This window comes from Pocillopora damicornis, chromosome 6, assembly GCF_964200805.1.
Source record: "Pocillopora damicornis chromosome 6, jaPocDami1.2, whole genome shotgun sequence".
NCBI lineage: Eukaryota > Metazoa > Cnidaria > Anthozoa > Scleractinia > Pocilloporidae > Pocillopora > Pocillopora damicornis.
Window position 1 is genome coordinate 19,354,820 of NC_142675.1, and position 15,197 is coordinate 19,370,016.

Genomic DNA, 15,197 nt, shown 5'->3' on the forward strand with positions numbered 1-15,197 from the left:
GCAAGCTCGTCGTCACCAGAAACATTCTCAGCATTACAAGTTGCTAAGTTCAAAATGCTAATTCTTCTGAGTGACTCCGTCCATTTCTTGTAATGCACATGTGAGAATTGAAATATGGGAAACGCACTATGCTTACCTTTGCATTCATCTACGCCTCATATCTAATGGAAATTGTATCAACATTTTACTTAAAGGGAATGTTATTTCAGTTCTGATTATGTAACAATTTACTGAAACAAACCTGCTTTTCCTTTTCCGAGGTTTGCAAAGACTCCTTTAACAAAGCCATTTCATTTTCCATTCCATTTTTTTCCTCCGACATCGAATTCAATCTGTCTTGCAACATGTTTCGATCATTTTCAGCCGATGAAATTTTCTCTTCCAAAACTGAAAGGTTACTGAGCAGATCTTTCTTTTCCTGCTCGATTCTCTCCAGTCTGTTGTTCAACTCCTGGGAGACAAAACAAAAATAAAACTAGGAAAAATAAAAAGAACCTCTCAAAATTTTGGGAACCAAACTGGCGCAGTACCGAGAGCTCTCACTAAGCACCGGGAAAACGTGTGTGACCAAGTCGCGACTGGAATAAGATTTGCATCTGATTGGTTGAGGAGACGGCGAAAGTTCTATCGACCAATCAAAAGACAGAAAAAAAAAAGCAATCATAGATCGCTTTCGACACTACGTTGAATACTACTCTTCTTTGGCGTCTATCTGTCAAAGCTAACTGCCCTTTAAAACTTCAAATTCCCTTACAAGGGCGAGATGTTTTCTATTTACACCAGAATCTAAAAGGCTTCAATTCACTTCTTCCATACCTGCTTTTCTGTTTCTGAGGATTCCATCAAGGATGACAGCTTGTTTTCGATTTCAGCTTTTTCTTCTGTGACTACTTCTATTTTATCTTGGAATACTTTCATTTCGTTGTCAGCAAAGGAAACACTATCCTCCAAACTTAGAAGTCTAGTCCGCAAATTATTCTTCTCTTGAGTGACGTTATCCAATCCGTAGCTTAATTCCTGTCACGAGAAAAAAAAAATAATGTAAAACAGGTCTTGACGTCATTAGGTCCTTGCGATTGCTTTCCTTTTGGTTTAACGACACTCGATTGAAATGCACCCCGAAAAAACCACGCACCGAGCGTAAAGGACGACAAAGAAGATAGGATCTAATACTCTGATCACACTGCTGGCAGATGGAAGGGCGACGTGTAGGCTTAGCACCAGGCTCAGAAACGCGCGGAAACCCTACGATTAGTTTTTTTCAAGCTTCTTAACCTAACTGCATGCATAATAATGGTAAAAGGACTGAGTGAAGTCCACTTCCATCTGTAATCGTACGAGTGATTTACGAAATCGAGCGACCAAGAAGCGGGAGTCTGATTTGTTTAACGGACAGAATTAAACGACACGAAGTCCTGTTATCGATTAATCAAAACTTTAACAAAATCTGAGGAACATACTTCTAACCACAAGTTAAACGTTTGCATAAAAAAACAATTAACTGAACGAAATGCTCGTAACAGCGTACGCACATAACGCGTACTGTCCATTTACAAAGACACGACGTGTCAACTATCCTATTACATTGTTCAATTACAAGCGTAACGCGTACACTGTCCAATTCGTGCTCAAATCGAGCTGATGATAACCAACCGCGTTTGAGAATTTTGTGATATTTTTTATAATGATGAGAATTCTGAAGCAGAGATTTTAAATATGGATCCTCAAAAATTCCTAACAAACCTCCTTTTCCTTAAGCTCGACTTGAAGGTTCTCTTTCAACTGCGACAGTTCGTTCCTTACTGACTCCAATTCTTCTTTAGTGTCAGTAATTTCCTTATTAAGTGCGGTCTTTCCCTCGTCCGCATCCTTTAAATGATTTTCGAACGACTCTGCTTTGATCTTATGTTCATCTCTCTCCTGAGACATATTCTTTAACTGTTCTTGCAAATCCTTAAAAATATATATATTCATAAAACCTTGATGTTATTCCAAAAAAATAAGACTAATCAAGATCAGTGGTAAACTTACCAGACGTGTTTCAAAATGAATAGCAGACGCGATGGTTTTAAGGTTGGCGCACTGAACTTATTAATAGTTCGGGAGTGTGGGTATCAACAGAGAAGAGAATCAGACAAAATGCTAAAGGGACTGAGGAGGAACCAGCCATGAGCTAACATCTAATCGAGAAAGTAATGACACTCCTAATCGCTTGATGCTAAAGCTACCACGAGAAGCTCCAAAGATTTTCCTTCTTCCAATAATTCCTTACTTGATATTGCTGTGACAGCAGATTGTGTTCCTCTTTAGTACTGTCCAATGCCTTACGTAACTTTTCCTTTTCTGCGACGAGTTTCTCAGTCTTCTTCACATTTTCCTACACAGATCAACAATTTGGCTCATTTTTATAGAGAACGACAAATTTGTAGCATGTACTCCCCACAGTATATACGCCTCGAGCAACTCTTACGCATCTTTCGTGCTCTCCAAACTTCCCGCGTGCTTCATATCTCGATGAACGCACGCTAACGTATGAACTAATTGTTTTATAACATTTTCAACCCGATGGAGAATCTTTTTCTCGAGGGATTTGTTTGTTGACGTCATGAACGTGCACAATTGGAATATGAAGCACGCTCGCGCAATTGAATTTGATTCGACAAATTTACTAGCTATGTGATAACAGAGGATGAAAGCCTGTGTATGAAGCAATTAACCCTTGGCACCCTAACATGGATATCTATATTCTCCACACTGTTCTCTATACATTTCCTACGGTGCTGACAAAGAGAATTTGTTAAACGATCAAGAGCTTCTCAAGTGGGCGATCATTTCCTTTATTCTCATGACTTAACTGTATGATTCAGTAATGATACTCTAAGGAGAAATTAGATGCCGATCACTCGAACAACTGAGGAGGTACAACCTTAAACGCTTGTGTGCAGACTTTTACTAGCTTAGATGGCTCACTTACCTTAGTGCCTTTACCACAGGAGATAAAATGTTCTTCCCACTGCTTTTTCAGTGCATCATAAGCACTCTGAACTTTGTTTCTTTCGCTCTGTGCAAACTGCAGTTGTTTCTGTCCATCCTTGTAAAGAGTTTTATGAAATTATTGCAAGATTTTTCCACAAGTTAGCAAAACCCTATCAGCTATGCCGAACACAGTGATAACAGTTTTTACGTTCAAAATAAAAAAACATACTTTGTTTACGTCCTGTGCTGTTTTGAGATCCTTGTCCTTTTTCTTAAGTTCCACCTTAAGTTTTTTCTCCAGTTCAACGGCTGTTTCAACTTGTTTCTTAAGTTCCTGAAACACACGAGTAGATAACACTTGAAATAAAACTGTTATTCACCGTGTTTTGCTTAAACAACAAATATCTATGTTCTAAGTTAAACCCGGGAAAACGCGAGCGACCAAGTCAACGATTTGTTTTCCTTTTGCGCCTGATTGGTTTACAGGATGGCGCGAGTTTTGTAGACCAATCACATATCGAAGTAAAGGAAAGCCTAAGCTATCCCGGATTACACTCGACGTTCCATTGAAAAAATTGCTTTAAAAGCTAACCTGGTTTGCTAAGAAATTAACTTTAACTTCTTCTTTCAAGTCTTGAATGAGGTTGCCTCTCTTGGAATTTTCCGCCATAGTTGCATCAAACTTTTCCCTCAGAACAGTGAGTGTTTTCACCAGCTTCGTCCTCTCTGCTGTTAGTTCCTCTATTTGTTTGGTAAGCTGTAAAAAAAGCCAAGTATAATCTAATGTAATGGCACACAATTTACTATTTTTGTAATTACATCAACAAGAGATACATTTGTAACATGTGACAATATCATTTTTTTTAAGAATGTTAGTCAATAAAGTTTTAGTTTTTTAGAGTTAAAGTCTTTGTCAAAATTACAGCTGTGACATTCAATTGGTTGAGGCATCGAATGAAATCTAGGACTTTGTTCCATAAGGGGCTCAGGAAGCTCAGTAATGAGAAAACGTACAGCAACTCCTCTGAACATATTCCTAAAGACCTATTGATTACATTTACTTAGCCATGGAGCAGAAGAAGAACGACCGCGCTAAACTGATAGATAGAAACTGAGCAAGCTCAATTCCAAGCGCTCTTCTTCAGTCTTGCAGTCTATAACTTCACGACAAATCTGACCAATCAGTGTCAACGAGCCAGACCGCGCATCACATTCGATTGACAAACCACCTTCAACTGACTATACTGATGACTTCCGCTCTGGTTATGTAGAGCCATACTCACTTCCACTAAAAATATTGCTTTTCAGAACTACGTCAATCCCGACGATCAGACAATACGATCTCAGAATCACTCCTACCGGCATTTCATTACACAACACCTTACCTTTGCCTGTTCGTCACTTGGTTGTTTTGTTGATTCTGAAGTGGTCTGTGTACGTTCTGCTGCAATGTTTTGTGGACTCTCAAAAGCTGAGTTTAGATCCTCGAGTTGGCCTTTTAGCCCCTTAGTAACCAAAAATAAAATGCTTCAGGGTATAACTTCCAACACAAAGTTAACTGAAAACGTGTGATTCGGTTTCTTAATTTTTTTTTCTATCATTATCATCATACAGCACGCGCCCATCAAAATTTCCTTTACAAAACTCCTTACAATACTTCATTTGCCAAAGATCACAGCCTCTTCTAAAAACACATTTTGGGCTGCTGACTATTGATACCTGCTCATCTGTCGTGGATGGTACATGTGATGATTATCTCACCTCATCTTCATGAACGGCAATGTAAAATAGGGAGGGGGGTAGTGAGAGGAAGAGGAAACTTTGCCCTTTTTCCCTTTTTCTCTGGGTTTTTGCAGAAGGTGTCAGTAGTGTTCCCCTTTTCAGGCCGTAATCGGTAAAATTTACCGCCTGCTGTACCTCTTGTTATTGCCTAACATCGATTGGAATTCTTGAACGTTCAACTGAAAAAACGATTGCTCGAACGGTTTGGAAATTCCTTTTTAACTGATTTACCTTTGGTGCTTAAAATAAGAGAGAACACTGGGTATGACTTGGTTTACCTGGTTTTCTTGCAATATCTTGTTGTGTTCCTCTTGGAGAGACTTGAGTGACAGACTGAGTTCATCCTTCTCAAACACAACATTTTCCAATTGTTTCTTTGCAGCCTACAAAAATGTAAACGAATTGTAAGGAAAATTCAAAATCAAATGACATTAGCTTACAATAAAAATACTGAAGACTGAGACTCATCCCCTTGCATCTGTCTCATACGTTATTCAGGTGAACGAAAATAAGAGAGGAGAGCGCGAACAGTATGCGCGGAGAACGCGAAGAGCACGTCACACTCTTTGCATTCGCCTCGTGCGTGCTCACAACAGCCTGAAAACGCAAAAAATTACGCCTGTTTTGAAGGTTACATTAAGCCTTAAGCCTTACACCTTAACATTGGTATTCATATTCTCCACACCGTTCTTTTGACATTTCCTATGATACTGACAAGGAGAATTTGTTTGACAATCAGGAATTTCCTTAATTGTTGATCATATTTCTTTTATTCTCATGACCTTAACATTTGATTTAAGAGTGATACTGTAAAGAAATTAGAGGCCAGTCACTTATGAGCGTTACAGGGTTAAAAGCAACCACGCTTACCTCGTGATTTTCTGAAACAGATCTGTATTGCTGCTGAAGACCGGTGATTGAATCTTTCAGCACTTCATTCTCAACAAAGAGTTTCTCAAATTCATCCGTCGTTTCCTTTGAATACAGATATAAACAATATTTAAAATGACGCTACCGACAACAACGAAATTTGTCACTGCGCTGCACTTTTGGAATCATGTACCTTGTTCTTCTGTTCCAATTGCTGTAATTCTCTTCTGCAGTCATTCAAAGCTGTTTCAATGTCTTCCTTCTCGATCTTAATCACTGAAAGTGTTTTTCTCAGGTCCTTCAAAAGAAAATAAAAGCATGTTACTATTAACATTTGATATTAAGCAGTAGTATCAAGTCGAAAAGTTTTTTTTTTTTTAAGTAATATTAATAGCCAGTACCTTTGCTGACATCTTGCTCAAGTCTTCCTGAGAGGAACTCATTTCTTTCAGTTTATTTTTCAGCCTCTGTACAATTGACAGTCAATAAGGCAATAAAATTAATCATTTCTATTGATAAAACTCCGGCGTTAGCGTGCTAAACTATACACTGCAATTCTCGTCGCAATTTTAGAAACATTCCTCCCTGAAACTTCGTCAGTGTTGTTAAGAAGGCAAAAGAACGTATAAAAAATATTAACACTGAAAAAGAAGCAAGGTGTGTCAACAAAACTAGATAACAGATGTAGTTACACACCGGACAAGCGTTCTGCATACTACAATGATCAACATGTAACTTCTCCGTGTAATACCCTTACATTGTCCAGAAAACAGGTAATGGGAATATTCACACTTATCAGGTTGAAGTTGTCATCTTAATCTAGCACCAAATTCTCATAGCCGATTTACAAAGAAATGTGTAGCAGCTAGAGGGGAGGATTAACAATCAGATCTTGGGAGTTAAAGGGTTAAAGTTTGTTGGAAAGTCACATCTCCTATAACTTGCATAAACTTACAACTAAGATACCTACGTCATGACTAGCTTTAAGTGTTTTTAGTGATTTCAGCGCTTTTTCTTTCTCTGCTTTCAGCTTGTTGATCTGATCCCCAAGTTCCTAAAAATTAATCGCGGATGCCGTTAATCACTAGAATCCAAACTTCAATTTCCCGGCAGCTTTAGATACTATAGGTAAAACAAACCTGAAGCTAATTAGTTGAATATAAGTTGACAATCTGAATATTCCTTCCACTTGAAGCAAACTGACGTGCACCAACCACATTAAGAAATATTTGGACATTTTTAGCCGGATATGTTCGTGTTCTATTGAGGATATTCCTCAATATTTCATCAGGTCTCCCCAAAATTTTTTTCCCGGCCCGGTGCGTAGTAATACCGTGAATGTGTAGTGCTCCACCAAGAAACATAACTCAACAACTCTGGCTAGGGTCCTGTTTTCAGAAAGTTGCAATGGTCACTGGTAAAGAAACGTTTTTTTGTGCTTGCTGTGCTTAAATTCAAGATCAAATTGTTATTTGTTTCAAAACTCAGCTTGGGGGAAAAATACCGGCATCACTGAAATTCCCCATTCCACCTTTTTTACGAACATACCTTAACGTAAAACTTGTTCTCTTCACACTCTTTAACAGCTGTCTCTAAATTTTCCTCAATATCCTGAGAAATAAAATGCCCCCCTCAGTTTTTTACACAATCATATTCTCATGAAATTAGCTTTCAAGCAGGTCCTCATTATCAGCGCTGCGAAACGCACATTTCCCTACCTGCGAAAATATTTGAGACCAGGAGAGGAGAGAGGTTTGCCGGGGGTCTGGCCCTAATAATGAGGTGCCAGACGCCTTGTTGACCTCTCGCTGACTCGCGTTGCTCAAGGCCTCGTACTTTCCCGCGGGCGAAGAAACGCTCGTGCCGAAGCAACGCTCGTGCCGAAGCAACGCTCGTGCCGAAGCAACGCTCGTGCCGAAGCAACGCTCGTGCCGAAGCAACGCTCGTGCCGAAGCAACGATCGTGCCGAAGCACTAATAATGAGGGCTCGCTCGCAAGCGATACGAAATTGATTGAGACCGGACCAGAAACATTTTTCGTGATTTTAACTAAAGTTATCGAATACTTCATTTCTTTTTTTCTTCTGTATTAGTCAAGTTATCTTGGGTTAACAAAAATGTGAAAATATTGACCTTTTTGGCAGATGGACATCATTTACATGTACATTACCGTTTTCGTAATTACAAAATATGAAGATTCCACCGTTAGTAATAAAACATCAATAGCAAAAATGAGATGACTGATTAAATTAGTAACCGTTAATAGTGTTAAAAGATTGAAAGTTTTATGCATTATGTTAGATCTATGAAGCAGTAGACCTATATTAAAAGCACCATGCACGTGATAGACGTACCATCAATATATTAATATCTCTGTTATAAATGTAACTGAAAGTGACTTTATAACTTTTCAACCATGCAATACAGATGTCAGGCAAGTCATGCAGCTGAGGATAATAGTTGAGACTGTGGTTTTTGAAATTTAATAGTCTAGTCAAATTTTCGGTCCAAATTGTCACAGCACAGAAAGGGTTCAAAAAAGCGATGAACTTGCGAGTCATTTAACTAAACTAACAGTTTCTCACAAGTAGTTATAGTACCGCTCTGACGAAGGGTTAACGCTCACAACGTCAGCTTTAAAGCTCTTTACGATGGCCAATTTGCGTTATCAACTAAGTTGATAATACTAAATTACCCTGTTATACTCTCCCACCGACGCAGCACCAGTTTCTTTAGAAACTTACCCACTTTGTTCAGAAGTACGTTGACAGTCCCTCGAAAATCGAAAAATCTTTGTGTGTCTCGATCCTCAAAAAGTTTGGATGATCGATGATCATGGTTCGAGTCGAGACTCTGATACTACAACACCCGATTAGCTAATAACTACAGCTAACAACAGGCAATTTTTAATAGAAAAGTTTACACAACAAATCTGGACCCTCAGCTGCCAAACAAGCCTTAACCATCCCTTGAAAAGAAACTCAGACAGCTGCATACCCTTGCAGCAGCTTCCCGACCCTCATACTCTGTACGCATGGTAACCAGCGCATTCCTAAGGTGCTCCACTTCTATTCTAGAATGTTCCAGATCGCTTCTCAGCAGCTAGAGCAATTTAAATGTAAGACAAGTCAAGAGAACATGGCGTCAAGAAGGATGAGCTTGAATAAAAGAACTGCAAAAGGTTAAGTAACACAAAATAATGTTTTTATTATATCCCTCAATTTCCACGTGAGCTATGATTGGTCAATTTCACTGTACGGCCCTCTAAATTAAGAAATTTGTCTGAGTTGAAATCTCTCCCCTCCATTTGAACCCACAGATTTAATAAATGTATATCTTATTAACCTCGTTTTCTTGTCCGTACTGTAAGTTACGGAGCCTCGTTCTTATGGACCGCGCACTTTACGCTTGGGCCATAAGTCCGTGTATAAAAAACTTGGTACCCAACCTACAGTACAGACCTCGTACTTGGCTTCTGAGAGGTACCAGACTCTCGCAACTAATATTGAGTCAGTTAATTTAAAATGAATGCAGAGGTTTACTTGCTGTCCCTGAGTCTTTATCAACGCCCTAGACTCAAACTTCTGTCTACCAAGAAGTCTCCTTAAACTTCAATTTTAATTTAAATTAGGCCAGATTCCAACCCGGAAATTCACTGACATCCTTCTTACAAATGACTGCTTTCCCAAGTAAAACTTGCCTAACTCTTTATCTCACTCGAAGCATCATCATAACTCTTAATTAACTCCAAATAACAAATAAAGGGCTACACAGGAAAAAAAGAAGCATCAAGGGACTTTTGATGCAAGGCCAACTTCTCCTTGTGCTTCAAAAGGGAACAAAAGAAAATCCGGACAGAGAATCAAGCGTTTTATCCAGTGTCGAAAATTCCAACGAAAATTGATTCTCAAGAGGTAAATGGAAGAAGAGAGATCATCGTGGACACATTTCCTTATTGATCATCTGATTACTGGAGGTAATCAATTTGAAATTATCCTTACAATAATCACTGGTGAGATAAGCAAGACGATTTCCGAGATTCCATGACATTGACTCAAGGAGAATGCAACTTCTGCTGATGCACTTTAGCACCACCCAGTCAAGAAGGCAGCCAAGGATCACCCATTTTAATCAAATGATGCAAACCAACTACCCAGAGAAAGCGCAAGGGAAAAGAACTCTTGCTGCCTTTCAACTGACACTTCAAAAACCCCTGTACTTGAAGCTCCCTTATACCAATCACACAGACTAGCAAGGATTGTTTATTTACCATACGTGAATACACAATCCTTGTATTGTATAAACTAGTAACAAGAAAACACCATGGACAGTGATGTCTAACCTCATTCTTGTGTTTAAGGTCTTCACTTTCCATCAAAGAATGTTCTCTGATAACCTGACCCATGCTCTCCCTTCCAACATCTGCTCCCCTCTCCTGCACAAGGCAGCTGAATCTGCTTTGAAGTTCATTTCTTTCTGCAACAAGTTTCTCTACTTGATCTTTCAGATCCTAACAAAGGGTATTAAGGTACATAACATCAACATGATATTAATGTAATATTAACTAGTAAGGGGCAAAGATTGAGCTTCTGCTTTTATTTACAACAATCACCCTGACAAGGTGACTCCACATGAGAGAAGTTGATACCATAACTGCTGATGCAAATCCCCACTTTGAAGGCCTGTATTTGTAGCAGTTAACGCTTTACACCCAACCAAACCAATTTAAGTGCAAATTACTTTTGCTGCTGAATTGACCCTTTTCCTACTAAGAGTGACTACCATCTAGTTTCTCCTTATAATACCACTTCAGAATCACTCATTAAAGTCATGAGAATTAAAGAAATGATCACCAACTAAAGAAGCTCTTGATTGTTAAACAAATTCTCATTGTCAGCACCTTAAGAAATGTATGGAGAACAGTATGGAGAATATGCATGCTGATGTTGGGGTGTAAAGGGTTAAAAAATTGCTCAGACATACTTGTATGTGTTGCTCTTGTCTCTCAGTATGGGAATCACAAGATGACTCAACAGCTCTAATAAGCTCCTCCTTTTCTTTCATGAGCTTGTCTACTTTGGCTTGAAGCTATGGTACAAAGGTTGAACAAAAAGTAAGAAACATTTTCTGAACACTAAACAATAACCTTTGGGAGTAACAGTGGCATAATGGTCGGTGCTGTGGACTCCTGGTCAAGAGGTCTGGTTTGAGACCAGGTCAATGTGTTGTGTTCTTGGGCAAAATACTTTCCTCTCACAGTGCCACTCTCCACCCAGGTGTATAAATGGGTACTAGGAAATTGTCAGGGAAGCCTTACAAAATGCTGGGGGGGGGGGGGGGGGGTAAACTTGCGATGGACTGCCATCCCTTCCAAGGGGAAGTGGCAATATTCCTAGTTGCTTCATGCTACATGGAAACCAGTCTAAGCTCAGGCTGGGTGGGCCAACAGGCTCCAGTACAGACTTTATCTTTAAACAATGACTTGCTACAAGCAATACATAGTAAATTGATACAGATGAGAGAGCAGTTTCATTAGCTAATGGTCACTGTGCCGCCTAGCTTGTATTTCCTAAAAACTGTTGTCCACTTCAAAAATGCACTCTCTAAACATTACAAAAACCTCAAATTTATTTCTTGCAAAAGCTTGTATTGGGAAGTATTACAGCTTTAAATTGTTATGATGAATACTTGATTATTATTACCAAATGTGTTGCAGCACCCAAGTCTCAAAAAATGCTGAATATTTTAGAGCAGAGTGTTCATACAACAGTCTCACCTCTTTTGTCAATGCCAATGATTCTGAATCTTCACTTCTCACAGATGCCTGGTTGTTTAGCAATCCAATCTTATCTTCCAGCTCCTACAACCACAAAATCAACAATGTGTAGGTGAGGAGAAAAACTGTCAAGACATTACATGTATTATTTTTCTTCAAAAAGGTACATTCAAAGTTAGCAAAAAAAATTCTTACCTTGCAGTTTTCTAAAAGATTACGGTTGTCTTGTTCAAATTTGACAAGGGTTTCCTGTGTTTTTTCTTTCTCTTGCTGAAGTTCCTATAGGGATTTACAGAAATATATGACAGCAGAGTTAAGGAGAAAAGGTATGTATGGGATTCATGATGGTCAAGAGGAAGGTGTAGTGTACTCTTGATCAAATGGTAGGGATTCAGCACCTGGTAAGGTGTTCCTAAGGTGCTATTGGTGAAACACCTTCTCTCAAAAATTCCTCTTTCTTCCCAGGAGTACTGATTGCTGTGGCAAAGTCACCACTTGAGCCATAAATTTGAGCAGAAAAAGCTAGGTCCTAAATTTACAGAACCAACCTCAAACTTGGTTAGTTAGAGATGTATATTAATCACCATTAGTTTACATAATTTAGAAAAATTAATACCTGAATCTTCTCTAGCAAGGATTGATTATCTTTCTGCAGTTGTTCTTGTGCTTTGTCTTCTTGAATAGCTTGTAGTTCCAGAGCATTTTTGTATTCCTAGAGTTTATCACACATTGATCAGGGTATGATAAATACCATAAGGCAAACACTTTACAAAACATAAGAACATTTATACATACCACTTGTCACTATTTTGGGCTATCTGTATTCCAATTTTAGTTTTTTTTTTTTCACAATTATTCTTATAAAAAAAGTCACAAAACTCTTGCTTTCTTCAACTTGCTATAAACTTACATCCTCTGTGAAACAAATCCCATAGAAGAATTTAAGTAAAAAAAATTTCAGACATTATATATTACTTGTATACTTATTATTTCACTATTAAATGTATAGTAGCCTTTAGAGGCGTGCAAGAGGTACTACTGTACATATTAAATTGTTTATGTTATATTACTATTATGGTAGTACATACCATTGACTGTTTGACAACACTTTGATATTCTTCTTGTAAAACTTTAAGTGATTGCTGAAGTCCATCTCTCTCCATCACAACAGCTGACAACTCATTTTCAAGTTCCTTGAAAAATAATCAAATATTACATGCCAAATCTTATAGAAATAATTGTAAATGGTAAAATTGTAATTAAACCACATTCTTTTTCATCCCTTTTAACAATACAGAAAAGTTCACTGTTTATTTTTACCATCTTTTAAGAAAATAATATATCATTTATCCTTTCTGCTTAACATTCAACACAAAATCACCTTCAGTTTTGAAATAAAACCATTGTGATATAACAGTGTTATGATTAATTGCTCTTTTAAGTTAGACTTAATTTAGAGCAATCATATTCAGCCATTTCAAAGCTCTGCAGTATTCAGATGACTTTTAACGCCAGTAACTCTATAGAGTGGTTGTAACATATTAATCACTTCTGAGAGTTTCAAGATCAATCTAAAGCAACCAGCTTACTTTAACTGTATTTTCATGTTCCTGCTCCAATTCATTGTACATTCCCCGCAAATCGTCATTTTCCTCAAGCATCTTTTTTCCAAGTTCAGCAGCCATTTTAAGTTCTTTATTTTTCTTTAGAATCTGATTTATTCACAGGTGAAAGTTATAACAGTAAAACAGGCCATCAATTTTAATCACAAGATATTCAACGTTACCACTGTCAGTATTTAATACTGGTATTTGTTTCTCTTGATGTGTCTTTAATCTTGCTAATATCAATGACATATATAATTTATTTTTAATCCTTTATCTCCCATGAGTGACTAACAGAGAATTTCTCCTTACAATATCAATACAATATCAAGCATAGAAGTGATAAGAATAAAGTAAAATACCAATTAAGGGATTATTAGTTGATTCAATAACAAATTCTCCAAATTGACATCATAAGAATTGTATGGCAGATAGTAAGGAGAATTACTAATGAAATCTTGGGAGCAAAAGGGTTAACAAAGAAGAGCCACCAAGAGAAACTCTTTGAAAAAGTGATATAATTATAATTATTACTATTATCATTATAACCATTGCTATAATTATTATTAAATTATTTGCATTATTATTATCATTGTTATCATTATAATAATAATTATTTTTATTAAGTTTGGGGCTAATCATCTACCCAACTGGTTTTCAGCTATTGGTAAGCAAAACTGAAAGAACCATCTTCAGTTTAACCTAACATTTTATACCAGGCTGAACATAATTTTTGTAAGGAGTTTCACAGTAGCAATGATTGTTTTGTTAATTCAAGGTAAAAATTTGTATTTTGTATTTGGACCTTTTATTATCTCTTAAGGATGATTATTCCTTTTATGTTTGGTCGAGAGTCTTTAGCCAGAATATTAAACAGTGAAGTGCAAAGCTGTACTCTAAGAGGAACTAAAGGCCTAAAGGCTCTGGTCTTGGAAATCTGGAATACATAGCTCTAATAAAGGTACTTCAAATTAGCAAAGTTATGCAAGTTGCAAAGAAGCAGACAGCCATAATGTACAGGTTTTGCTAGGGCATAGCCCTGAAAAGTTTATCAAAAATAACTCCTTGTATATGTAAAGTTTCAGAGAAATGACATCAACCAGAGTTTCAAGAAGTATTGCAAACCACCCATTCCAGAAAAAAAAGACCAATGTGAAACTACTTCTTAAAATAATGATTATAATTATAGTTTAGGGAAGTAACAAGACAACCAAACCATGCACTTAAAGTGATATGCCTCCCACACAAGGTAGGGTCGGCCAGGGTTTTTGGGTATTCGGTATTCAGGGGCGTTTTAAATCGGGTATACGGTATATTGCAGCTTAAATATGGGTATTCAGTATATCACTTTCTTTGAATTTCAGGTATAAAGTATTCAAAGCTTCGATTATTTTTGGGTATATTTGGAGGAATTTGGGGTATTTTGGGGTATTTTGGGGTATTTTGTCGATTTTTTTTCGGGTATATTGGTATTCCACTACCCCCCCTGGCCGACCCTGACAAGGAAAATCCAATAACTGGAGGTATAATCAGCAAATAATTGGATCCATGTCTGTGTCTGAGCAAATGCACACCTAAGTCTCCTTTAAGAGAACATCATCCCTGACTAGTAACCAGTTGACTATCTTTGGGTTCAGGGAGGGGCAGGTGCACAATTGCTCACATTACTGACATTGATCCAATAGATTGTGGTACTTGAGGGATTGAAAAAAAAATCATTTTAAAGAACCTTGTCTTTTTTCTCAAACTCTGCATGCACTCCTCTTGATAACCAATCTCTCTTTTCATTTTCCAGTCTCTGCACCTCATTTTTCTCATCAGCTAATTGTGACGTCAACTCTACACAAGATAAATAAACATTGTTATGTTAGTGCTGCTGATACAGCATACTGAAGTTGTAGTAGTTTCTTTTAGTTTTAAAATAGTATACATTTCTTTAAAAATTTTGCCTTCAAGTCTTAATCTACAACCACAGAGGATTTTCTATAAGTTTAAAAGTTACACAGGAATGCTGCCAAAAAGGAAACAGTATGAAGTTATTTAACAATAAATATGAAAAATATAAAATTTCACAACCAAAAAGTCATTGAAAGATCTGCTCATTAAAGGCATAAAATCATGGCCCTCTCCAATGTAAGACTTCATAACTTTTGGAACTTTTAATCTTAGTACTGTTTTGTTCAAGTAATA

The 15,197-nt window shown here is 37.4% G+C and overlaps 1 protein-coding gene across 9 annotated transcripts in view; it reads right to left on the reverse strand.

Annotated features, from left to right (window-relative positions):
* Window positions 1-15,197, reverse strand: part of LOC113685091 (uncharacterized) — a 45,994-nt gene that overhangs the window by 27,116 nt on the left and 3,681 nt on the right. For 3 of the 9 annotated variants that reach the window (XM_027202555.2, XM_089208767.1, XM_089208766.1), the window contains exons 4-26: window positions 14,737-14,846; window positions 12,993-13,115; window positions 12,492-12,596; window positions 12,020-12,115; window positions 11,599-11,682; window positions 11,404-11,487; window positions 10,611-10,715; window positions 9,970-10,137; window positions 8,625-8,729; window positions 7,177-7,239; window positions 6,599-6,682; window positions 6,030-6,095; window positions 5,822-5,926; window positions 5,629-5,733; window positions 5,037-5,141; window positions 4,362-4,481; window positions 3,569-3,733; window positions 3,206-3,310; window positions 2,975-3,091; window positions 2,273-2,377; window positions 1,744-1,953; window positions 817-1,017; window positions 242-451 (exon numbers count right to left, since the gene is read on the reverse strand). In XM_027202555.2, the coding sequence (XP_027058356.2) occupies window positions 242-451; window positions 817-1,017; window positions 1,744-1,953; window positions 2,273-2,377; window positions 2,975-3,091; window positions 3,206-3,310; window positions 3,569-3,733; window positions 4,362-4,481; window positions 5,037-5,141; window positions 5,629-5,733; window positions 5,822-5,926; window positions 6,030-6,095; window positions 6,599-6,682; window positions 7,177-7,239; window positions 8,625-8,729; window positions 9,970-10,137; window positions 10,611-10,715; window positions 11,404-11,487; window positions 11,599-11,682; window positions 12,020-12,115; window positions 12,492-12,596; window positions 12,993-13,115; window positions 14,737-14,846 (2,741 nt within the window). The remainder of the gene's footprint in view (window positions 1-241; window positions 452-816; window positions 1,018-1,743; window positions 1,954-2,272; window positions 2,378-2,974; window positions 3,092-3,205; window positions 3,311-3,568; window positions 3,734-4,361; window positions 4,482-5,036; window positions 5,142-5,628; window positions 5,734-5,821; window positions 5,927-6,029; window positions 6,096-6,598; window positions 6,683-7,176; window positions 7,240-8,624; window positions 8,730-9,969; window positions 10,138-10,610; window positions 10,716-11,403; window positions 11,488-11,598; window positions 11,683-12,019; window positions 12,116-12,491; window positions 12,597-12,992; window positions 13,116-14,736; window positions 14,847-15,197) is intronic. The other 6 variants (XM_089208771.1, XM_089208769.1, XM_089208770.1 and 3 more) reach the window with 3 other exon arrangements.